General features: G+C 38.0%; 1 protein-coding gene across 1 annotated transcript in view; it reads left to right on the top strand.

Annotated features, from left to right (window-relative positions):
• FUT9 (fucosyltransferase 9) overlaps nt 1–24,936 on the top strand; it is a 113,979-nt gene extending 89,043 nt beyond the window's left edge. The window contains exon 2 of the mRNA XM_074819518.1: nt 15,410–24,936. Coding sequence (XP_074675619.1) covers nt 15,418–16,497 — 1,080 coding nt within the window. The 5' untranslated portion in view covers nt 15,410–15,417 and the 3' untranslated portion in view covers nt 16,498–24,936. The remainder of the gene's footprint in view (nt 1–15,409) is intronic.
• Nucleotides 24,937–25,279: the final 343 nt, after the last annotated feature.

The raw sequence follows: 25,279 nt of genomic DNA, 5'->3' as shown, positions 1-25,279 counted from the left end.
ATCTTCAAACGTAGTCTTTCTCCTCATCTGTTGTAACAATTGCTAATAACAGGTGTCATTGGGATCTCATTAGGAACTACAAACAAGTACAGAAATAGCTTGCACATACACTAACTGTGCTAATATACTGTTAGGCATACAGCTACTATGTCCAGTTATTTCTGTTTCTTTGGCAAACATAACAGATCTTGGCATATTTTACTGTTGAGACTGCAAAAAAAGAATCAAACATGGTTAATTATTCTTGTGACTTTTTTGCTGTAGTTGTCTGTGTTAGTGATCTGCTTTGAAGCCAATATTGCAATTTTGAAACAGATTCCCTGACTGCTTCCCCTCACTGTCTGTTGGTTCAGTTCTTAAAGAGACTTAGGTGTGCACAAACTATTTTCTTTTCCAAGGAGAAGCAGTCAGAGGCTTTTGTTTCAGAGCTTCTCCAGAGCTTCATGAGGATATTCAGCTCCAATCCAAGGTGAGGGCTGGACCACCCAGGGATCCTGCAGCATGAACCCTACCTGCATTCAGCAGCAGGGCTTCCAGAACTGTCAAAGCTCCTACAGCAGCCTGAAATGGTTCTCATGCTTTATAAAAGGCTATCCACTTTATAACATGCTAGGTATGTTTTCCTCTTCACTGCCAGCTGCCACCAGCAACTACATCTTCAGGCTCTTTGCCACTCCTTCATCATCCAAGAAATAAAATCATGTATTCACTTCAAATACGTGCTCAAAGAGATTGACATAAGGTAGAAATGACTCACGGCTAGGTTTTCAACCTCAGGTTTCTAATGAATATTTCCAGCTTCTAACAGTTTGAAACAAGCATTTTTTGTTCTACTTGTTTAAAGGAAACAAAATGCATTCAGTTAATATGTATAATACATATGGTGTATTTATCTATTATGTAAGCATACATTAGCTGCCACCTGCTGAATGAACACAAAAGACTGAGTTACAAAATCTCCTCCTGCCTTCATATATATTCGTACAATGTCTTCCTTGTTCTGACTTGGCCAAACTTTCTCTAGCAGCAAATCAGTCTGCAGAAGGAATAAAGCTCTGTGAAAGAAATCTTCTCTATTGCTGAAGGTCCTGTAACATGAGTGGGTCCATGTGAGACTGATCCTACACAGAAACTGAGTTCTGCTGAAGATCCGTTTTCCCAGCCAGGCAACTAGTCTCAGCAGTGCTAAGAAAGCAAACTGGATGTGTGCACTCAGGTCATCCTCCTCTCATTCTCACATGCAGAACAGAGCAAAACAACCACATCTATGAGTACAGAATTGTTTAAACAGAATAAACTCCCACATATTCTACTTACATTTTAATCTTCCTTTTCAGCATTGCAGAGCATAATTTCAGAACAATAAATAACGAAGCCAGATACTAAGGTGTCAGGCATGACATAGGAACCTGAACAGAATAACTCAGAAAATAAACAGAAGATATGTGGAAAAAAACCTTTGAAAGAGTTTATTCTAAAACATCCTTAGAATTTTTTGCTTTTTTTAAAAAACATAAATCTTAGACCTTTGTATTGGCAGTTAAAATTAATCCACTAGAAATAGCTGCTTGAAAACAATTATATTTGTCATATTCATGACTCAAAACATAAAAGCACAGAAAACTTGAAAGAAACTGACTGGTAATAAAAATGAAGCTGATAATCGTTGCTGACACTGAAAATGCAAAAAGGGGCAAAATAAGAATGAAAACTGAATTGGATTTTAGGAATCCTTTATCTTTAAAGCTTTCTAATAATCTCAACTATGTCAATAAACATGCTTGTTTGCTTACTAGGAAAGATTCTTGAGTAAATCCACCCCATTCCCCCATGACATATTTCATCCACATCCTAGTCTGAGCGACTGCCTTCTCTTCCTTGCTAGAGTTTTTTCCAAAAATCTAAAGGCAGATTTCCCATCTCCAGATATGTATACAGAGGTCTCATGCATCTCATGCTGTAAATAATCTTCAGGATTGCAGGATTCATCTTGCTGCTGTGCTTCTTGCTGAAGGAACTGTTTGAGAGAAATGTCTTCTTTCATGTCCTCTCTGATAAAAGGGTTAAGGTATATAAGAAAGAAAAAGATTTTATTTCTCATATATCATAATCCCCATTTCCACTTTCTGCCTCCTCTTCCCATCCACTCCTCCCTGGCTCAGTGCCTCAGTGAATTCAATGCCCTATTTCTCTCCCTCCTGTTTGCCAGTACGGCAGTAGTGGTTGCTCTGTTGCCTTCTGCACCTGCGGGCTGTCGCATCGCAAAGCAGCAGCACATCTCATTAGGACCACTGCCTCTGTCCATGTCCAGCAGGTTGGACAGTAGTTCCCTACATATTCATAAGCATATGTGTGCATGTGTATATACTACATGCATACAGATGTATGTAAGGGTATGGATACAAAGAATTAGAAAGCAGAATTGATAAGACATTTCAGGGAATCTAAGGAATTAAGTGTGCTACAAATACCACATAAATGGTGTGTGTGTGTGTATATATATGTGTATATACAAGTATATATTCATATTTATAAAATGTTGCAGGTGTGAAAACTGAGACACACTTTTAACAGGTGATTAAACCTTTCCTAAGGTTACAGATTGTGTGTGCCTGCGTATATGTGTGTATATGGGAGAGTGTTTATTATTTGTAACTTGTTCCAGCATTTAGATTCCCTGAGCTCTGAGTTACATCTGTCTTGCTGTCTCCTGAGTTGCCTTAGGTTTTTCATTTCTAAGTTAACTTTAATCACAGAGGAATAGCTTTTGAGCTCTTTTTCTCACTTCTTATATGTTGCTGCAAACAACTGAAAGAACAACACCCTAACCATACTGAAATTAATAGAAGGTTTTTCAGTGTTTCTGTGAGCAAGATTTCATCTCTGATACTTCTTGTCTTTCTGACAAGAAGCTTTGCTGACAGAGTTTCAAATATAGTTCTGAAAAAGGGTTGTGGTTTTTCTTATTGTACAGAGAGAGGGGTCATTGACTTTGATTAAATCTTCCATTTCCCTTTACTAACTTAATACAATCAAGAAGATTAGGATGTGTTTTCAGATATTTGAAACAAAGATACATGTCAGAGATATCTGATCTGAATAAACATGGTATGACTAGTTTCTGGTAACATTTGTTCGAAGGAAAGTATTCTATCTCGCAGACTCAACTCTTTTGATGTAAATTGAAGTCATCACTGTCAAATATCTGTTAAAATCTTTATGATATTTTGAAAATCACTTTATCTTTCTGGGACTCCATTTCCACCCCTCCTTTACTGCACATAAAGCAGTTTCAGTAATAATTTTGTGACTGTGCTTTGATTAAAACATAATTAATGCTTGTAAAAGTCCAAAAGATTTTTTAAGGGAAAGCATTTCAGAAGTGGGAGTATTATTATTACTAGAGCAACATTTTATTTTGCCTGTATAGTAGTTTTAATTTGTGGATTTTAAAGTATTTCATTAAAGGAGGGAAAATGTCATTAGTCTCATGCTATAGGTGTCTGTGAGATAGAAAGTGTTTAGCACTTAAATGAACACAAATTACATTTCACTCAACTAAACTCAGGTTAAACTGACAGAAGAGCCAGGAAGTCCTCCTACTACTTTGTTCTCTGCTCAGCACTTGAGACTTGTCAGGGCACCAACAGGGTCTAATTGCCCTGGCAAAACTGCTGCCCTCATCAGACCAAGATGCTGGCCAGTAAGATCAGGATTTCCTAACATTATTATTGCCTTTGGTTTCACTCCCTTCACAATATATATGTTCTAGCAGAAATTCCATTTAATTTGGCTGAGGGGAAGACTTTGTGGCATTTTAATCTTTGTTTTGTGTAACATCTGACCACATCTGATCATGCAGACCAAAGGCTGCACTCAAAAACCAGCATGCATGCCAAGCATTAGCATGTCTGGCTCAGCCCAAAAGCCTCACTAGGGTGCCCAGACCACCTACCTGACAGAGGAAATTAGTGAGGCACCTAAGGATGGAGACACACAGCACAAGTACTGGAAGAGGCGGCCCAGAACAGGACTGGGATGTGTCTTCCTCCATCCCTCACCATAGCACATCCAGTGCTCTGAAGGAGTGGGTCCTTCTTGGGATGCAGATCTGGGAAGCCTCCTTTGAGGTCAGGGAGCTTGTGCCTTTCTTTTATGAAGAAATTAGGAAATCACACCTTTTGAAACACAGCCAGAGGTGGATTCACCCAAAATACAGACCGGTTTTTGTCATCTTTCCAACAAAGGAGATTCAAACCTCCTTCCCTTTACAGGTTTGTAAACTTCACAGGGAAGGAAGCTGACTCCACCATCTACTGCTGCAGATGTACCCCTGGGCATAATTCGTTAGGAAGTCAATAGGCAAGAGACAGAAAGAGGTCAAGGGAAAATAGCAGTGTCTTGATTAGCAGCTAGAGCACCAATGAGGAAAGGATTCTTCGTCCCTCATCCTAAAGCTCTTCACACGTTTTAAAATCGGCAGCCATTGTTGCCTAGGAGCTAGGAAATCTTTAAGGAAAATGAAATATCTAGACCTGAATCACTTCAGGATGAAGTAGTTTTTGTATCTAATAGGTCATAGCTTCAACTGCTGCATAAAAGGACTTCATCCTATGCTTGTTTATTCTAAAATCAGAAAAATAAAAAACAGCTGCTACCACTGCATTTAAGATGGAGTCTGCTCTTGTAGGTACATCTACATCCTTAGGGCTGGGAGAATATCTAGTTTATCGATTTAGAATGGCCCGTCCCGGTGAAGAAGGAGCCCCTCCTGGGGATGTGCTGGCACCAGGCTGTTAAGTCCACAGGAGCCTGAAAGGCAGAGGGCCAGGGAGAGTTTAAGCATGACCAGCATTAAGAGACAAATGAACAGACGTTTTCAGGGTTGCAGTTTCAGAGCCAGATACCAGCATTTCCCCCGATTCTTACTAGTAGTGCCTGTTTTCTGGTTTGGGGCTCCTTAGGACTTGGGGCAGCCTAATCAACCAGGGGTTTAGGTCCCTCTTATCATTCCTGTCATCAAATTAGTCCTGCCCACATTTGCTAAAATGTGTTAATTGCAGGGATTCACAGACTGTTTGCAAAGGCAACTACCTGCCATCATTTTTCTTTACACCAATGTCTTTAAAGCAGAGGAATACAGAAATAAATAGAGTGCTGCTGACCTCATATTTAGCTCTTTTTTTTACCCTTTTCCAATTTATTTCCCTTGCTCCTTCTCTTTCTCCTTGTATTTCCTCCTAGCTATCTCTGCTGACTTTCTTTATAAAGTTACTTTCTGAGCAAGATGACTATATAAAGTCTTCCTCGTGTAGTAGGAACAAATGAAAACTCTTTCTTTCCCCTGTTTAAATACCTGTTTTTAATATGTACAGTAGGGTTGTACCAGAGAAAGACTATGGGATGCAAACCTTAAGACAGGAAAAAGATTGCCTGGCAAATTGTATTTCCAAGATATAGTAAATAATTTTATATTAAATGGTTACTGTAGTGATAAAAATTTTATTAATTCATTGTGGAATTTTTTACTCTATTAAGAGTAGAATAATGTATGACAGTAAAATCCGGTAATTGGACATCAGAATGAACTGCTTTAAGTTACACTGCAAATATTTAACTTGTCTCTTTAACAAGCATAAAAGGAACACAATAAGCTAAGAAATAGCAAAGCTTGAGTCCTTTCAAATGAAGTATGGTCTCTGCACTAACTACTGATCTGCTTTATACAATGTCCTGTCAACAGCCTGTGCAGAATATTCTTCATTCCTGTTTTCTAACCTTGAGAGTTGCTCTCAGAGGCATCAGTGCATATGTTAACCTGGACAGTAAGTAGTAACAAGAAAACATCACCTTAGAGCATGTAGGTGTTTGTAACTACTGGAAGATTTTTTCAGCCTATCATTCCTTCAACCCATTCCTCTTATGTATTTGCTATTTCTTGACTGAAGGATTTCTTTTTTTTTCTTTTCTACAGAAAGAGTCTTTTCAGTGACTTTTTGTTCAGCTTTGTATTTCTCAGCTTGTTATACTAGTAGTTCCAGCTCTCTCCTCTTCCTTTTGTTATGCACACAAAGAGACACTCCAAGAAATTAACCACTGGTTTCTCTCAACTGCGATTTTGTTTTCTTGGAGGAGTGTGCAGTTTGAGAATAAGTTTTCAGTCTTATTATTTAATGTTTTAGGTTTGGGGGATTACATTTTTGTTTCTGTTTGTGCATATGTTTAAACTTCTTATAATATTATTGGGAATCACTCTGAATTTACTTTGTATGGATCTTGCTCTTTCTCTCTGTGCATGAGTAAAAAGCCACTGGATTGGACTTTTAAAAGTCTTCTGTTCTTGTTTTCAGTTTCCAAACATGGCCAATCTTTATAGTGATTTACTAATTTGTTTGCTCCAGCAAGACAAAGCACTTCATTTAAGAGTCTTGTTTTATAATCACCTTCTAACTTACACCTACCAGCCTCTTTCTTTAAAATATTTGGCACTACCAACACAAGTCACCTTGAAAACATAGCTGTTGATTCACAATGGAAAAATGATTGGTGCTATTGCTCCATTTTTCCAATTGTCCATGAATTTAGTGCTGATGTCCGTACACTCACGAGTGCTTTACATTACATCGCTTACTTGAACTGCACTTTTCCCAGATGGAAAATAAGCAACCATCATTTTTGGCACTCAGTATCTTATGATATGAAGGATTTGTATCCTCTATACACAGACTATCCTGAAACTTTGAGTCACTGATGCTCTTATATGAAAGCTTGAGCAGTGAGGAACACTGCTCAAGTTATTTAGACAACAGCCAGCAGAACCGTGAGTCCTGCTGACCAATGCTTAGTTACTATTTTGTTCAGAATAGTCAAGAAATCCAATTCAGTTGTCTGGATTTCTAAAACAAATGTCTATCCTTCCACGCTGTGAGGGAAATTAAAAAAAAAAAAAAAAAAAAAAAAAAAAACAAACAAACAAACTAAAAAAACTCCCAAAACTCTTATTTGCAAAGAATATGGACATATTTTTAAAAATAGGCCTATAAATTGCCACCTCTCTTCTCCACTTTCCTTCTGACTATATTAGTAAATGCTATTCTCCCTTTCAGCCATAGAGCAGATGGCAACTGATTTGAGCACAGTTGCTTTCTTTTCTCTCTAGGGCATTTGTTGTCTCTCTGGCAGCTAGTATCCATAGCACTTAAGACACTGCAAATTAAAGCAAGAACATTGACCTGCATCCTAAAAAAACAGTCACATCAGTACAGATCCCAAATCCAGAGGTATAATGAGTTTCTCAAGGAAAAGGTGCTAGGCAGGCAGAGAAGTGAAATGTTAAATAGAGATCAGATTATGAGGATTTTATGGTATTTTTTAGAGGCCTCTCAGGCTTTCTTTTTAGGCTACAGAGCTGTCTCAGGAGTTATGCTGCCACAGGCAGAATCCTCCAGATCTATGCAGTTGTATCTGCAAAAAAGGCAGCATTAAATCCCAATTAAAATTTTTGAGCTTGCCTATGCAGCAAGATTCAGCAGTGTAACTACTGCATACAGTCTCTAATCATATCTACACAAACAGCTGGTGCTTAGAGCTCCAGAAGTCTTGCTTTGCCACAGAAGTAATGTTCCCTACAGTAAGTGTTCACTATTATAAGCAGGAATCCTTCTCTTTCCTGGTTCTGATTTGTCTGCTTTGCATGGGGAGGTGTTTTTCCATTGTATTAGAGAATCATATACTAGGAAATCAGCCAGAAGCAACTGTGATTCTGGGATGTGGAGTTTAGCACACATGCACAGCAAAGCTTATGATTCTTCTGCCACTTCATGCTCCATCACTGTTTGGTTTAGCAGCTCACACCATTTTCACAGCTACTGTGAGTTAACTAGGGCTTTCTGGTGGGCTGGTGGCCATCACAAATACATAGCTTGTGCAGGTATGTTATTCATACTTCAGCTGGTCGGCTGCAGTTTTACAAGCCAGCCACAAAGCCACTGAAGAGCTCTTTCTGCAGTTCTGGCAGAATCAGAGAGAACAGCAGTTTGCTGTCCTGAAACCACATGGAAAGAAGGGAGAAAGAGACCACTTGCTTCTGAAACAGCTTTTCTTTGATCAGCTTCATTTGGTGCAGAGCCTTTTCAGGGCTTTTGAAAGAAGTGTGGACTGGCTTGTGCTGCATAGCTAGGATGAGTTTTACTTTCAGGAAGATAAAAAGTACTTTCCTGGCAAGGCAGATAAAGTTTGCTACTAAGCTACAGTGGTGAAGAACTCCCTTTTCTGTAGCTAGCACAGTATGGAAAGCCACCACCCCTTTCACAGAACCTAATCGGTCATAAACTAGCTGTGATGTGGACAAGCCAACGTGGAAGTTAAGGTAAAAAAGGTCATGTCTCTGCATGTTACCAAGGCTGGCAATGCTGCTGAGGTTTCTGATAGCTTTGCATGTATGTATTTTCCAGTTGTGCCAGGGAGGGAATGGAGAGTACTCATGTTCCCTTTGAAACAAACCTACAAGCTCATAATTAGAAAGCAACACAGTGTGAAGTGGGGTGTCCTGACACTAATACCAGATTGGCTGGAAAAGTTCCTTGCTGATAGGATTATTTTTTTTCATATGTGGCAGTGAGGGTGGAGATAGGTCACTCCAGTATGGACAGCAGTGTTGCAGCCATTTCCCTCTTATTCTGAGAAACTCCCTGTCCTGGCTTATGCCTTTTGCTGTACCATACATAGCAGAAAGGGACCACTGAGTTGTTGCCTAAGCAGCTGGAGAGTGACAGTGTGTGACTGCGGTGGGGAGGAGAGGATAGATGACAATCACAGGGGAAGGCTGGGGCTGCTGAGGCATAGCAGCATGCTGTGTGTTGCACAGCAATTGAGAGAAGAGAGCTGAGAATAGGGTTTTCCTCAGCAAGGCCTGAGGGGACAAGATTCAGAGATTCTCAAAAAAGCAGCAGTACCACAGCTAGCAATTGACAAGAAGATTTACATTTAGCCTTTGAAAATAGGGACTTTGTTGTTGTCCACACAATTTTTCAGTTTCCTTCATATTTTCACTGTGTAGAGTATAACTGTTTCATAGTTTGCAAAACGAGTTTAAAGATGAGGGGCTTTTACTCATTTATTCGCAATTCTTTGCAGTTTTAGACTGTGTTTTTATTAGGTGCATTTTACAAGAATCTGTGTTTAATATTATCACTGAGCACAAGGCTGGAATGAATCAAGTGAGGTCATCTAGCCCAGTCCCAGGACCTGGGGGCAGAATCTGATCTCTCATTGCTTAGTGGTGCTTGTCTAACCTGTTCTTAACAGTCTCCCATGGTAGGTTCGGCACCATCCCTTAGCAATCTATCTTAATGTCTACCTGTCCTCGGGGTGCTCTTAGATCATTTTTCTAAAAATGTTCAAAATAAAAATTACCACTGTTGAATAAAACGATTCTGTACTGTTCTCAAAGTGCAAATACACAAAACTGGAATCTGAGAAATTGAACAAATAACCCAAAAACAAAGAAGGCGGAGAGGGAAAGAAAAAGAACGTTGCAAACAAAAGAATAGAAATACGCAGTCTGAGATTAGCAGCTCACTCAGCTTTCAGCCTTTGACTGTATGCAGCTCTGTTAAGCCTTGTCGTACTGGGATGCTTTCAGAAATCTGTGGGGCAGGCACAGAAAGGCATGGAAGTAAGCCCATGTTTGGATAGTGGGGGGAAAAAATTCACCATTCCAGTTGCAACAGAAAAGGCATAACTGGGAGTGGTGAGAGTTAATTCCAGTAAAAAGAAGCATTCTTCAGTCTCAGAGAGCCAAAGCAAAAACAGTTTGGGGCACGTCCACACAGCAGTGACTTGGAGATAAGTCACAGGCAGGCTACCCTGAGGCAATCAATCAGTTTTCTTTTAATACTGCAGGTGAAAAATCTCCAGCTAATTGGAAGCGTGGTCTGAGAAAATACAGCTCTTAGCATAAAGGCAGATATGCCATGGCCGAGGCTGGTGAAACATGCCAGAGGACAGAGAGCGCCATTTCAAATGAGCCTCCTTTCTAACAATAACAATCCTTTGCTTGTGATTCCTATCAGTTCCCACTTCATTAGACTGTCTTTCAATAGTCAGGAGTAACAACCTAGCTAGCTGTCTGCTTCTAAATGGGCCTGCCTCTGACCCCTCTGTATGCCTCTGTGTCCTTCTGCTCCTCAATCTTGATAAGTCCTCTGTGCTAGAAATGCCTGGTCTGATCCAGGGAGTGATCCTCAGAGACTATCTTGAGGTTGTTAAGTATTTCTTCTTAAGTTATCCTGAGACCAAGTGATGATGAAGATAACAGTTAGCCCTGAACACATAAGAATTCTAAGATGAGAAAAGTAACAAGTGATTTTTTTATTCCTTATTCAGTGTCCATGATTTAAAAAATCTTTGCTCCAGCTTAATCTTAACATACTGCCCTTTTCCTTGGAAAATCTGAGTACTAGACTAGTAATGAAAGTTATATCTCTGCAAGTAGCAATATATTTTGGGCTACTGGCAAAATCTTGAGGGTATACCAGAGAACCTGGTGCAAAAATATACTGGAGAAACAGACATCAATATTACTGACCAAAACATTTTCTCCCTCCTGCAGTGTTGCATAAGCAGAAAAAAAACATGTCTATCCTTTCTGGAATGATTGAGAAGTCATTGTTGTAATGAAGCCATGATGACACAATTACCATAAAATTCTATTTTATTTCTTAGTGAACATAATGCATTCACAAAATAGATATATTTTTGCAAGCCTTGCTTGGTGTACTTGGGGTTAATGTTGTTGGTACCCTGTTACTATCTCCCTGTTTGTGGTTTGTATTGCTACTAAATGGAGTTGCTTGCTGATGGAATGCCAAGTTTTGCACTTAAAAAGGAGCCTTGCTAAGTTTTGTATCAAGAAAAATAGTCTTGTACTGATGAAATACTATACTTTCAACTTGGAAAAAAGGCACCTAGAAAATACTTGCTATGCCACAACACTCTGAAATGTACTTTATAACAAAACTATCAAAAGTACCAAATTCTTCCAGTTGGCAAAAGTCTCAGTAAACACATTTCTTTGACAAAGTTTTCTTTTCAGAGTCTGGTCTGCCACAGATTGATGGGGGAGGGGATCCGCGAAAAGGAAATTTGTGATTCTGTGGTAGAAGGAAAACCATGAAAGAGGAAGGGTGAGCTAAGGTTACTTGGCTGGATGTCTTGTAACAAATGTCTCCTTAGCGTCACCTTTATAGTGAGAATTTTAGCAGGAGATTCATGGTGATCTTGGTCACAAAAGAGAAGGAAATAAATAGATATGGAAACGACTCCACATTTTAGAGAATATTGTGAAAAAAAAATTTCATTAATTCTAGTGGACAAACAAAAAAACGCAACCTATACTTCCTAGCAGTAAGGACAAGCTACTTCTCAAGAAAATATTTGTCAACAGCTGCTTACCACATGACTTCACTGTACTGCTGCCTGACTGTGTAAAAGACTCAGTCCCAAAAGCCATGAAGGCAGAATTTTCTGGTCCATTCCATAGGTTCCTCAATCTGCTTTATAAAGCACAGATGTTATTGTATCTGAGGTTAACACTTCTTCCTAAAAAATTACTGCTATTCCCAGTGCACGTCTTAATAGTTATTACTGGAATTAACACAGAATAGTTTACAAAAATAGAATTCCATGACAAAATCCTGTCCAGCCTCTCAGGGTATAGGTAAGTGGTATTTTTAGGAGTCTGCTCAAGTCTTCTGTTTCCTTGAAAGTCTATCATTCCAGGTTTTAATGGGTTTTGATTTTACAACCCTTTTCCACCATCCCATTAGCAGTAGCTTCAAAGTGAAGCATGCCAGTGACACCTATACATCTAATGGATGTATGAGTCTGCATAATGAACAGTCACTTCTCTGAATCCAAAGATGGAAAACAAAAGAACTATCCTGACTGTAGTCTAGTGTTTTGGTGAAAGGCAAAATCTAAGAACCATGATCCCAGATCAGGAGAGGACACATGAATTCACAGGGAAGAAAAGCAGTGAGAGGAAACAGATCTGGAAGGGATAAAATAGGTAAACTCACCTGTTCAGTGTTGTGAGATGGTACTCTGCATAGCACAAACAACAAGTGTTTATACTCACATTGGCACTACAATTCAAAGCTTCCTACACAAATGCAACACCATGGACACGCTAGAATTTCAAGCAGAGAACAGAATACATAATATCTAGTCATTTCCTATGTAGCAAGAATTGCCACATGATGATGCAGGGATTTTTATTAGTTAGCAGAAGAGCTTAGTGTAAAATAATCCCTATAAGAGAGGCTTGTGTCAAAGGGCTTTTAACTGGACAGTGACTAAGTTACAAGGCACAATGTTAAGGTCCTTTTCTGATTTCTCATCCATTTCAATCCCTAGAAAATGATTAGTTTCTGTGAATAGACACCTTTCCTAACCTATTGTTCAAACTCAGCTCACAATATCTGTTCAGTGGAAAGCTATACCTATTCTGTGTGTTGGTTTCAATAGCACAGAAATGAAGAACAGTTACACGAAGATGGGCTCAGCCTCTTGTTTTTCCCTTGAGCTTCATCTCCTAGAGCCGTGCAACCTAAATCCCTTCTTCCTCAGAGACTCCATTCTGACTTTCACTGTAGTAAGCAGGGAATCAGCCTTCTGCTCTCGTGGGTCATAACCTCCCCTCTAGATATATTTTCCAGCAAAAATCAACATAGGCTAAAAAAAGCCAGCATGATGTTGCTGTAAAACCACATATTTCTTTCAGAAGAATTTAAACTGGTGAGGATAAGTGGAAAAATCATGGACACAACAGTTCCTCCCCTTTACTCCCTTCAGGATTATTTTGCTGAAAGCAGAGAGGAGGGTGCTTAATTATGTCCTAAAGAAAGGGGTCAAGACAAAAGAGGCAGACTTGACATACCACTATATTTTATATAATTGCGTTGGGTGTTCGTGCTGAGGTGCTGGCAACGGGGGGCTGCAGGGCAGCTTCTGTGAGGAGAGGCTGGGCCTGCCCCATGCCGGACACAGACAGTTCCAACTGGCTCAGATAGACCCACCACAGGGCACAGCTGAGCCCAGCAGTCAAGATGGTGGCACCTCTGGGAAAGCGTGTATAAGAAAGGGATAGGCAGTTAGGAATGAGGGGAAAAAATGTGAGAAACAACCCTGTGAGCATCAAGGTCAGAGAAGGAGGATGGGAGGATGTGTTCCAGTCACTAGAGCAGGGACTCCCCTGCAGCCCGCAGAGGACCACAGTGGAGCAGTACCCACACTGCAGCCCCGGGAAGACCCCACACCGGAGCAGAGGGATATGGCCTGAAGGAACTGCAGCCTATGGACAGCCCATGTTGAAGCAGAGCTTTTTTTCCTAAAGGGACTCTATCCCATGGGAAGGACCCATGTTGGAGCAGGGGAAAAGTGTGAGGAGGAGGAAGGAGCAGCTGGGAGGAATCGCTATGGACTGACTGCAAACCTCCCTGCTCAGAGGCAGGGAGGAGGTAGAGCAATTGGAAATGAAAGATGAAGTTGAGCCTGGGAAGAAGGTGGGGGGGAAGGTATTATTTTAACTTTTGTCTTTGTTTCTTACTATCCAAATCTATTTTAATGGGCAATAAAAGACATTAATTTTCCCCAAGGTGAGTCTGTTTTGCCTGTGATAGTAATTGGTGAGTGATCTCCCTGTCCTTACTTCAACTCACAAGATTTTGATCTATTTTCTCCCCCTGTCCTGCTGAGGAGGGGGAATGAATGAGAGGTGACTGGGTGGGTGTCTGACAGCCAGCCGAGATTAACCCACCACAATAACTAAAACCAGAATTAAGACCACCTGCCTTCCCAAAACAGGGCAGACATTGTGGCAAATTTCTTTTTCCTCAGGATATAATGCTAAAGCTAAGCATAACGTTCCCTCCTTTTTCCTTTCCTCAACAATGAATGTGAAAACATTTTCGTTGTAACTGTAGTGCTACACTCACACATCAGTTTTTATACTCACAAAGCAGCAAAGTTATGTTGTATTCATGGACCTCTGAATCACATTCTACCATGTCTTCATTCTGAATTGAACTACTTATTTCACAGGTTAGAGGAGAAGAGCTATGAAACTGTCTTAAAAGGCCTGAAATTATCTTTCTGCTTTCTGTGACTTTGATTTTTTTAAAATTTATTCCTATTTATATTATATATATTAAGTATGTATTTAGGGGTGGGATTTAAAAAAAAATTTATGTGAAGCTAACCAGTTAAGATAACAAAAACCCAAGGAATTGAAAAATATGCAGAAAAAGAAACCAGAAAAATATTATAGTCATTGAAATGCACTGCAGAATTACCTTTCTACAGTAGACCAGTATATTCAGAGCACTTCTTTTTGGTAGTAAACTTCTACTTCTTTTTCCTTGTATGTGCTCTTTGCATGTTTAACTGCTTTAATTTTTAGAACACCTCTGAGTTCTAGGGCTATGTACAGGAGCAAAGGATAGCAATAAGCAATGACCAACTTTGCTGGGTTTCACAAGAACCATATGGAAGAGTTGTTCTGGAAAGAGATTTATCACTTCTCTCAGGAAGAGAGAGGACAAAGAAAGCTATATGAACTCCTCACCCCTTTTTCCCCATGGAAAAAAAAGTACTTCACAAAGATGCAGCACATCTCTACTTTCCCTAATTTTTAACACAGGGCTATGGGATAAAAACATAATCCAATATTTAAGGACATCTTTTTACCCATTTTTCTTTATGTGGAAACTATGTGAGGCTGCATATGGGAACAGAGGAGCTGAGAACCCCTTTTGCTGCTTTCCTTCCCTAGCTGTTTTAGGAGTCCTCTGGAGAAGGCATGAATGTTCATCCCCACATAGCCATCAGGCATGAACCAGTTTCCTAACAGTCTTATTGATTACAGAATTAAAGTTCTAGTCTCTTCTTTTTTTCATTCTTCTAAACCTATTTCCTCCATGTGTCTATACACACAGATACAAATGGACCAAATCTGCAGCATGTTATCCCTTACACAGACACAAGGACAGAATCAAAGGATAATTTTGTGTCTTGTGTGTCTCTTAAACTCTTGGCCTAGGTTCTAAGCAAAACGACTTCTCAAGATAAATACTGATTTCTATCAAGTATGAGATGCATTAAAATCTTGCTGTTAATTTATGTCAATTAGCTTTTAATGTGAAGAGGAGAAATATTGTCACTTTTTCATGAATAGCATGCAAGAACCCATTCCTTTTCCACTCAAAGGAAATTTCTGAGGTTACAGCTCAGTGATATTGAAGTTCTACCCATTTTGATGTCTGATGTTTGATTGCTTTAACAGGACATATATACATAATTTAATACCTGATGTTATTTTCTCTCTTTCTCTTCCTCTCTTTTTTCTCAGAACAAATTATGACATCGACATCTAAAGGAATTTTCCGGCCATTTTTTATTATCTTCATTGTCCTTGGTTGTTTCATGGCTTTTATACTAATTTATATCAAACCAACAAACAGCTGGATCTCTGGTCCTATAGAATCAGCCAGTTCAGTTTTGAAAATGAAGAGCTTCTTTTCTTCCAAATCTGATAATCTTAATGAAACTACTGTTTTGATCTGGGTTTGGCCATTTGGTCAGACATTCGATCTAACATCCTGCCAAACGATGTTCAATATCCACGGGTGCCATCTGACTATTGACCGCTCACTATATAACAGATCCCATGCTGTTCTCATTCACCACAGGGACATTAGCTGGGATCTGACTAACTTACCTCAGCAAGCCAGGCCACCATTCCAGAAGTGGATTTGGATGAACTTGGAGTCTCCAACTCATACTCCACAAAAGAGTGGCATTGAACACCTTTTTAACCTGACCCTGACTTATCGACGTGATTCAGATATTCAGGTGCCTTATGGCTTCATGATGGTCGGTACAAGTTCCTTTACATTTGAAGTGCCAAGTAAGGAAAACTTGGTCTGTTGGGTTGTAAGTAACTGGAACCCTGAACACGCTCGAGTCAAGTATTACAATGAGCTTAGCAAATACATTGAAATCCATACCTACGGACAAGCCTTTGGAGACTACGTCAATGATAAAAACCTGATTCCAACTATCTCCACTTGCAAATTCTACCTTTCTTTTGAAAATTCAATCCACAAAGATTACATTACCGAGAAACTTTACAATGCTCTTCTGGCCGGATCGGTACCAGTAGTACTGGGCCCTTCCAGAGAAAACTATGAGAATTACATTCCAGCAGACTCTTTCATACACGTGGAAGATTTTCTCTCCCCCAGAGAGCTGGCAGAATATCTTCTGATGCTTGACAAAAATAACAAGATGTACCTTAGTTACTTCAACTGGAAGAAGGATTTCTCAGTGCATCTTCCTAGGTTCTGGGAGTCACACGCATGTCTTGCTTGTGATCATGTGAAAAGACACCAGGAATACAAGTCCATTGGAAATTTAGAAAAATGGTTCTGGAATTAATCTCTGTGTGTGTGTGTGTGTGTGTGTGTATGCGTGTGTGTGTGCACTTTTCTGAAGAAGTCAGAAGAACCTTCAGTCCAAGTGGAGAGGAAAGGAAAAGAGAAAAAAAATAAGGAAAAGAGAACATAATGTCATGGTATATCAGCTATCCTCTCTTGGCTATCCTATTTATATTTTGTAAGAGATTTTAAAAGACCATCATCAGCAGTCATCAATACTCAGTTTTAAATTATAATGTACATACTAATTATGTGCACTGAAGAATATTTGATTGTTTACTATAATTTTTAAACAATATTTTCCATATTTTCTGTAAAATATGTCCCAGTCTTACACTTAAAGGTGTCATTTTTAACAGTGGTTTTTTTTTATTTTTAACATTACATTTGCTGTTTAACCCATTTGGAAAATGAGGACACAACTTTTAAATGCCAGAGAGAACTTTAAGAACATAAGTTGCTGTTCCAGTCTGAAATGTGTGTAATATTTCAAAAGACAGTAAAGTTTTTTATGGTTCATCTTACATTTTAAGAACACGGTAAATTTCAATACCTATGATTATTCCAGTGTGATCAACTGCACCCCTTTTTAAGGGTGATGAACCTAGAAATATAGTTTTTAAAAGATATTACGATAGTAGTCAGTCTAAAAATAAAATGTTTCTTAACAAATAGCTCCATTAAGTTACTTTAGGAATATGTCTGCTCTTACTCTGCGAAGAATAAAGAATTCTGATACAGAGAAGATGAACACCTCAGTGACCAAAGCACAGATTCATCCAATTTTTGAGTGTATTTAAATGCAGCATATTCTTAAGTCTCATTGTGTCTCAAGTATTGTTTACCTGAACCAGGGCTGTATGTTATATTGATACAGAGATAAACAGATTTTAACATAGGCATTTGATTAAATCAGCCTCAAGCACTGAATTCAGCTGATAATAATGGATTTTCAGAAATACCTTGTTAAGAAATTTTAACACTTTCTCTCATATAATTTCTTGAATAATTGTGAATATGTCCCCAATTCTGTAAAGATCTGTTGAATTTTAATGGTAGCTGAACAACTTGCTGTTATGACTCATGAATGTGGAAAAAAAATGATCGAACAGTTTATTTTCTGAAAGAAATATTCTGAAATTCGGTAAATAAGTTATCAGGCTGACATATGCAACCATTCAACTCATTAAGCTCATGAATTTTGGTTTTTGGAAATATTTTATACTAGAGGCATAAACAAATGCACTCTTAAGAGCAGCAGTTGCTATAAAAATTTGAATATATAAATAGGTTCTTAAGTATTAAATTTGCTCTAATAGCAAATACAAAAATGTGATGATTGTTACGATTGTTTAAAGTATCTTCTTTTAATATGTGTTATTTGATTTTATTTTGTCTTTCAGCTAAGACTTAAATATCTGATTGCTATACATATTCATATGTACAAGGTTGGTTTAATGACATAAATGTATGGATATGTTTTGTTATCAAGTGAAAGCCAATCAGCTTGTTTTTTCAGGTTCAAATCACACCTTCTATTGAAAAAAAGGAAAGTTTAACTGGAAAAACTTCAGCTTGTGTGATGTATAAGACCCTGATCAAGCAAAGTAGTTGATCAAGTACTTAAGCTTAAACTTGCAGAAAACAACATTGCTGAAGTAAGGAAATAAAGAATAAACAATCATAAACATTTAGCAAAAGAGAAGGTGATTTTTCAGACACTTTTTTTACCCCAGGCTGGAATAGAAACACAGAGGGCTTTAATAGTAATGTAGTTAAATTTCTAAACCAGGAAACTTCACAGAAAGGTTATAGAATCATAGAATCATAGAATCATTCAGGGTGGAAAAAACCCTTGGGATCATTGAGTCCAACCATCAGCCCTACTCTACAATGTTCTTCCCTACACCATATCCACCAACATCTCATCTAAACGATCCTTAAACACCTCCAGGGATGGTGACTCCACCACCTCCCTGGGCAGCCTATTCCACTGTCTGACCACTCTTTCTGTGAAAAATTTTTTTTATAGAAAAAATTTTGTTATAGAAACACTTGTGCTCTCCCTATGGCTTCAAAAGCTGTATTCTGATCCAGATATTTATTTATACTATTTATTGCTGTCTTTAAAAGCTAGTTTGCAATATACTGTGAATCTCCTAAACTCACCAGCATTCCAGTACAAAACAAGATGAGCTTACCTTGCAAATTAACGCAATATAATGAAACCCTGTCTTCTAAACAAAAAGTGCTGGCATGGACGTAATGTGAGTAATATTTCTATCATTTTGAAAGCAAGTGGCTATTGCCCACAGTCTGTCCTATAGGACATCATACCTTTTGCTTTCAGGGGTGCTATGAAATTCTCAGTGACTTAATATGCCACTGCTTTGGCTGGATAAACTGATGCCCTTGATTGCTGGAATTTGGAAGTTCTCTGCATTAATCTCAGTGGAACTACATTCACCCTTTGGTGAACGTGCACAGTCCCTTACCTCATTCCTCATTTCAGATAGTGAGAGTTGTGCTGTGTGTTACAAGGTCTTATGTCAAATCAGTCTGATTTCTTGGCATCAAGATTCAGACAATAAATTCTTGTATTAATAACAAGTAAGCACAATAATAAGATATATGACCTGTTACTACAAATATCAATCAGTGTATACACAGGAAAGTTTTGAAATATAAGCTAAATTTTAAGCCTGTAAGTGATGTCATTACCTCTGTGAGTACTGGATCCAGTTGACATGGCTAATCTCGGGCTGAATTTTAAGAAATGTGAAAAATCTTTTGATGGAAGTGGAAGGACAGTTGTTCTCTTCACAGAAACTTCACACAAGGCTTGTATACTTTGCATTCAGGATGTATTGCTAAAATTGTTTCAAATATTAATAAAACAGGAGAGAAATCTAATCTAGATTGAAATGACCAAGAATCATGACCAAACCCTAAACAAGAGGCATGACCCTAATGCCTCACTGACATTCTTGAAGAGTGTGGGCTGGAACATAAGTGAACCAGCCATTTTATGAAGATTTTAAGGAGATCTACAGGTATCAAGTCTTAAGCAGTTCTGGATATAAAGAGCTTTGCTGACAGAAGATGAAGCATGTCCAGCCTAGGTGGTAAATGATGTCGAGCAATGGATATAAAACATCTGGACTCCATGCATGCATGAAGGCAATCTACCCAGACCTACACACCTAACTCACAGAAGATTGATTCCAGTCTATATATAACATTAGGCATTGTGATGTCTGTGCTCCTTCAGTGAGCTACCCTACATGAACAACTAGCATAAATAGACTCAAATAGTAAAACACTGTGAAGGAGAATGGGCAAAACCAATTAATTATGGAAGGGTAAATTACATGGAATTAGTTAAAGCAAAGAGCAAGATATTATTTATGCCTTGGTACCACTGGCAGAAGAAGATATTTGTACAAGAAAAGAGAAATGAAAGATGAGAAATCACACCATTTCTTACTATTTTCTCAACAATTTTATTTCAGGCATTCAGTTTATTTTATTTGACAGCCCACAATAATCTTGCATATGCACTTGTCACAAGTTAACTCGGCAGTCACTGAAGACAGAGAGTAATCATTATTCTTTCTTTTACAATGGCTTCTTTTGGATGTTTTTCTAGGTTCTCTGTCGTGCACAGAGCTATCAACATTACTGCCTTTCTCAGCGTGGAAAACAAGACTCAGATAAAATACTAACTGGAGATGCATTGCTACTCCTCTGAATGTGAACAGGCATTAGACAAAACTGGCAGAAGATCCTTCTAAAGCAGAGTTTTCCCTTCATTTCACAGACACTCAGTGACCACAGCAGCTCTTGCTCAGTATGACATCTCTATTCCTCAGTGAATCCTGGTCACAGTTTCTTTGAATACTTCTTGTCATCCAAGATGGCTGTACTCACAATGAACAAGCAGTCTGAGTGAGGCCTGTAGAACGTGCAGGACACATCTAGCAACATATTTGTCTCTTAAGAAACAGATCAAGTAAAATGAAATTTGAACTGAGAGAACATGAATGTGGGGATTTGTAGAGTTCATGCAGGTTGAGGAAGATAGGGGAAACTGGTGCTACTGAGCACAGTAAACAGCTATTTACTCTTTCTAGCTATTCATGTTTGTTTTTCAAACTGGGCTTTTAAAAACAATAATATGTCATTTTCTTCCATCTCTAATCAAGCAAGCTTCAGTTAAATAACCAATAACTGTTGATGATTAGTCAAGAATGGGACTCCTGTTGGATTTGTATTATCTCTTTTATTAGACAAAAAATAACATTTTGGGGGAAGAGTGGTCTGTTGGTAAACTAATCATATTTCTTATCTGACTTCAAGAACCCTTATTCTTATTTTCTTTTCCTTTTTGATTCTGAAGTAAATCTTCATGTCCTCATACAACAATACTTTCTGAGCTTGATTCAAGAAAGACCTTAAGCGCATGCATATGACCACGAGATTCAAGCACATGTTTAAATTTAAGAGCATCTTAAATGCTTTAATGCATTGGGGCTTCAAACAGTATGTTTTTCTTGCCTTTGGGAATTGCACAGAGAGCACAGTCTATAGCCAACAGAGGCCAATTTGTGTGGCCTCTTTTGCATCATGTGTGTCCATCCTGTGAGTAGACTGCCTGTTCCACACTGACTAATTCTGGCTTAGTACCTATCCAATATACCTTGACCCTACTCTTCTGCTTCAGCATGCTACATGTGCCACCATCTTCTCATGCCATCCACTCAGCACGGCACTCCACCTTATAGACTGCCTGTGCTGTGCAGGGTGAGTGAACTTGTGTTTGGTGAGGTGAGAGGAGCTGAGGCTTGCTGAGATAGTATTTCAAGGGCTGTCCTAGGAAGAAAACATAAAACCTGGTCATGCATGTATCCTTTTAATCTGGACTGAGTGTGCCCTAGAGGGGGTCAGTCTCAGCCATACCTGATTTTCATTTTGGAGAAAAATATTTGGTTCAGTCTAGATGGGACTCTGTGAGTGATCAACTGTGTGTGCAAAGTGGGAACAAGAGGTGTGTCTGTGCAGGCTGACAAGAAGGCTTTTGACCTATTTAAACCTAACGGTGAAAGTTAATCAAATACTCAAGTGTTTCCTTGGTAAAAACTAGCACATTATTTAGAAGAGAGTTCAGAAGTATCTGTTTATCTACCAGTTGTGGACTTTTGCATTAATATTGGCCAACAGTTCTGTTTTGTTTGGTTGGTTGGTTTCAATATCAGCAATTTTTAAATGTTAAAAATCAATCAATACGATTCATACAAGATAGTTATTTCAGTTTCATCTTTTGTTCCTTGTTCAGGCAAATCTTCTACCAGAATCAGCAGATGATTTGGGAGATTCCCATGCTAGTAATAAAGGATTGATTCAAGAGTGGAATGACTTGGGTAAAAAACAACCTTCTTATTCATGGATGTTTTCTTTCTAATATTTGAATAACTAGCTCTAGTGCTATAGCTGATTCTACCTTCAGAAAATCAGTGTATAATTCATACTGGTTAGATATGTTCATAAAAGGTACAGAAATGTCAAGAAATTGATTAAACAAACCATGCAGTAATAATTTTAATTCATGGCACAAATGCCACAGAATGATACAGATGATAAAACTGCAAACTCATGAGAAATAATTAGGCCTAGAGACATCACCCTGCAGTTTTCGTATTGGAAAAAGTCACTTCATTACTCTATTGGAAAGGTAATTAATTGAGAATCTTTTATGTCACCATATTTTCTATGCAATTAACTGAGACCAACAGTCTCTGCACAGTGAATAGTTCAGAGATTTGCCCATGTGGCAGAGACCCTTTCACTTCCAGGTTAACAGTCTGAATTATGAGTGAGTTGATACAGACCACTGTGTGGCTGCCTCTAGTAGATGACTCTGTGATCTCAGTCAGGTTTCTTGTTCCTGCTTTCAGACAAGGAGGCAAAGAACTGACCTGAGACTCATCTGACATCTGTGTATTTCCCAGCATGCTCATGGGGTGGCTTTAGTACACTCTCACTCCTGCAGACTGTACCATGACTGTCTATGATTATGAAGAAGACTGCTGTTCCAGGCAATAAGAGTATTGACTTTTTGAGGTATGATGCCAGCCTGTACAAATGAAGTATTCATACATGGGGGAACTCTTCATTAACATTACTAAGTAAATAATTAGTAGGAAAATCATTTAATCATTGCAAATTGGCAGCAAAAGCAATTGTTTCTTATTTTTTATATGAATTAGTTGAAAACAGGCTTTGATGAAACTTTATCCCCCTGGCTTGATACAGCCTGTTTGGATCCAGATACAGGGACATGCATGATAGTAAAATTTGAAAGATATATGGTAAACCAATACTTTTATATATATATATATAAATTTGGGATAAATATCCTATAGAGCCTTGAAACTATAAATAAACACTTTAGCAGTTACCAGATGAAAAATGTTCCCATCAATCCTTTTCTTTATAACATGATAAGGAAAGCCAGTCTGATATATGCTGTTTGGCAAAAAAAAATAGCTGCAAAATCTACATTTTCCTTTGCTGTTTTGTTTTGTAACACACATGTTATAAGAGATGAGATTAAAAAGTTTGGAAAGTTAACTCCCTTGGTGCAATTTAGTGTTTTAAAAATTCAATGGATATACTGAAGAGAAGAAAGTGAGAAGCTTTTCCATCTATACAAAATCCTAATGTGCCAAACTGTTTCCAGTGAATGAACAAAACAGTTAAATATGACTTTTTATTAGGATCTGCGAAATCTTCTATTGACGCACTGTAATTTTGCACTATTTTGTAAGAAAAGAAAAAAGGAAAAAGAAAAAAGGAACTGAAAAAGAAACAAAAAAAATCTAAAAATAGATGCCAAATGTATAGTTTGTAAAATACTATTTTTCTTATATAAGGTGTCATCACATTGTGAATCTAACTGTGTTATTGTAAACTGTGAAAAATGTGATGTACTGTTGTGACACAGCCTACCAAGGGCCATTTCTAACACACAGATTAGTCACCTGGACTTGTTTATATGAAACATATTCATAAATCTGAGATCACTTTTATACTTATTTTTTGTAGACTATTTTTCCACATTTACAACACAACTGTTATTTTATATCAAACATTAATTTTGCTTCAAAATATTATTTGAATAGGTGGGTGGATGTCTTAAATGTGCCAGAGATTCAAAACTGTAACAAAGATAATTCAGAAACTCTTTGCCAAACTGTAATGCTACTGAAATCGAAGATGTTTTATTGAACAAGAAGGCACACTGTCAATAAACAATAGTTTCTATTCCATGATAATGTTACATTTGTTATGATAAATGCCTGGTAGTTATGAGCTGCATTTCTCTTCTGTCTTTCTGTATGTTGGGGAAATGAAACTGGGTGCATAGCTAAATGTCATAGATATTCAGCCACTCACATAATGTGCCATGGACTTGACCTCTGAAATATACAGATGAGAATTAGGAGAAAAACCCTTAAGCTGCTTGTCCTGATTCAAACCCACTTTCTGTGGTGGGTCATGTGAAAATCGTGTGGTTGACACACGCAGGACTGGTACAATCTCAGTAAAGACAGTAAGTTCTGTATGTAGAAACATGGGACCACATTTACTCTCTTAGTGAAAGATCAGGACCAAAGTCCCTTTTCTTGTGTATTTGAGCTTACACTCATACCATTGAGTGGGTTCTGATATGAATCCTTCCTTCATGTTCTCAGCTAATGATACTCCTTGTACTGACAACTTAATCTTTTATGTGTTTTATATAGTATATATATATAATGCATAAATTCATGTGTAAGAAATAGTAACCATGGAAAATTGAATTTTAATAAAAATAATGAAAACCATTCTTACCTGCAGGCACATTTTAAGATGCCACCTTAAAAGGAGACTTGTAAAAAGCTGTATTTTTTATTTATTAGTGATTGTATATTTTGCCCCATGATCTAGACATTTTATAACAGGGATTCTACCAAACTGTTTCTTTGTTCTCTTTGAACAATATCATCACCCTGAGATGCATCTGAAAAATTTAGAGAATCAACCACTGATGATTTTCAGTATTTTTTTAATTTGGTGGTGTTGTTAAACTTTCTTCTGATTACCTATAACTATGTTCAGAGTTTTCAACACAATTTGACTGCAGTCAGAAGATACCTACTGTACGAAACTACAGGTAACTGTAACCATTTCAAGGACTTTCATCATTTATGTGAAATCAATATTTCAGAACTCTGATTCCAAGATGGTTAACAAGCAGCTCACTGACTCTTATTTATTGACCACTGGAATTCTCCCTAAAGGATAAACACTGAATTGTGTAAATAATAGTGCTCTATATAAGCCTAACAAAATATTGTAATAGGTATATTTAAAATAAAAAGAGAACATTCTAAGTGTACTATAGTCTTTGATTATTATTTCGTAGGTGTAATGTCATTCCTTTTCTTCTTGTGGTAGTTCTCATCAAGAGCCTGATCTAAAAGTTGCTGCTTGTCATTCCCATGACTTCTGTCTGAGATCTCACAAACAGAATTTTAGGGGGTTTTAAGCTGTTATACATTAAATTCTTGTAAGTGTTCAGGGTCAGACTGAATTCATATGGACTGTAGCATGAATTTGCTGTGTACAGCAAGCAGCACAGCTGAATAAGTATGGTATTATAGTTGAGGTTACTTTGCCTTGCTTTTAGCTACATAATTATGCAGCACTGAGCAATCATTTGATTTTTCTGAATTTACAAG

Source organism: Strix aluco, chromosome 3 (genome assembly GCF_031877795.1).
Source record: "Strix aluco isolate bStrAlu1 chromosome 3, bStrAlu1.hap1, whole genome shotgun sequence".
Lineage (NCBI taxonomy): Eukaryota > Metazoa > Chordata > Aves > Strigiformes > Strigidae > Strix > Strix aluco.
Note: the sequence above shows the minus strand (reverse complement) of the source record. Positions and strands in the feature narration are given on the sequence as shown.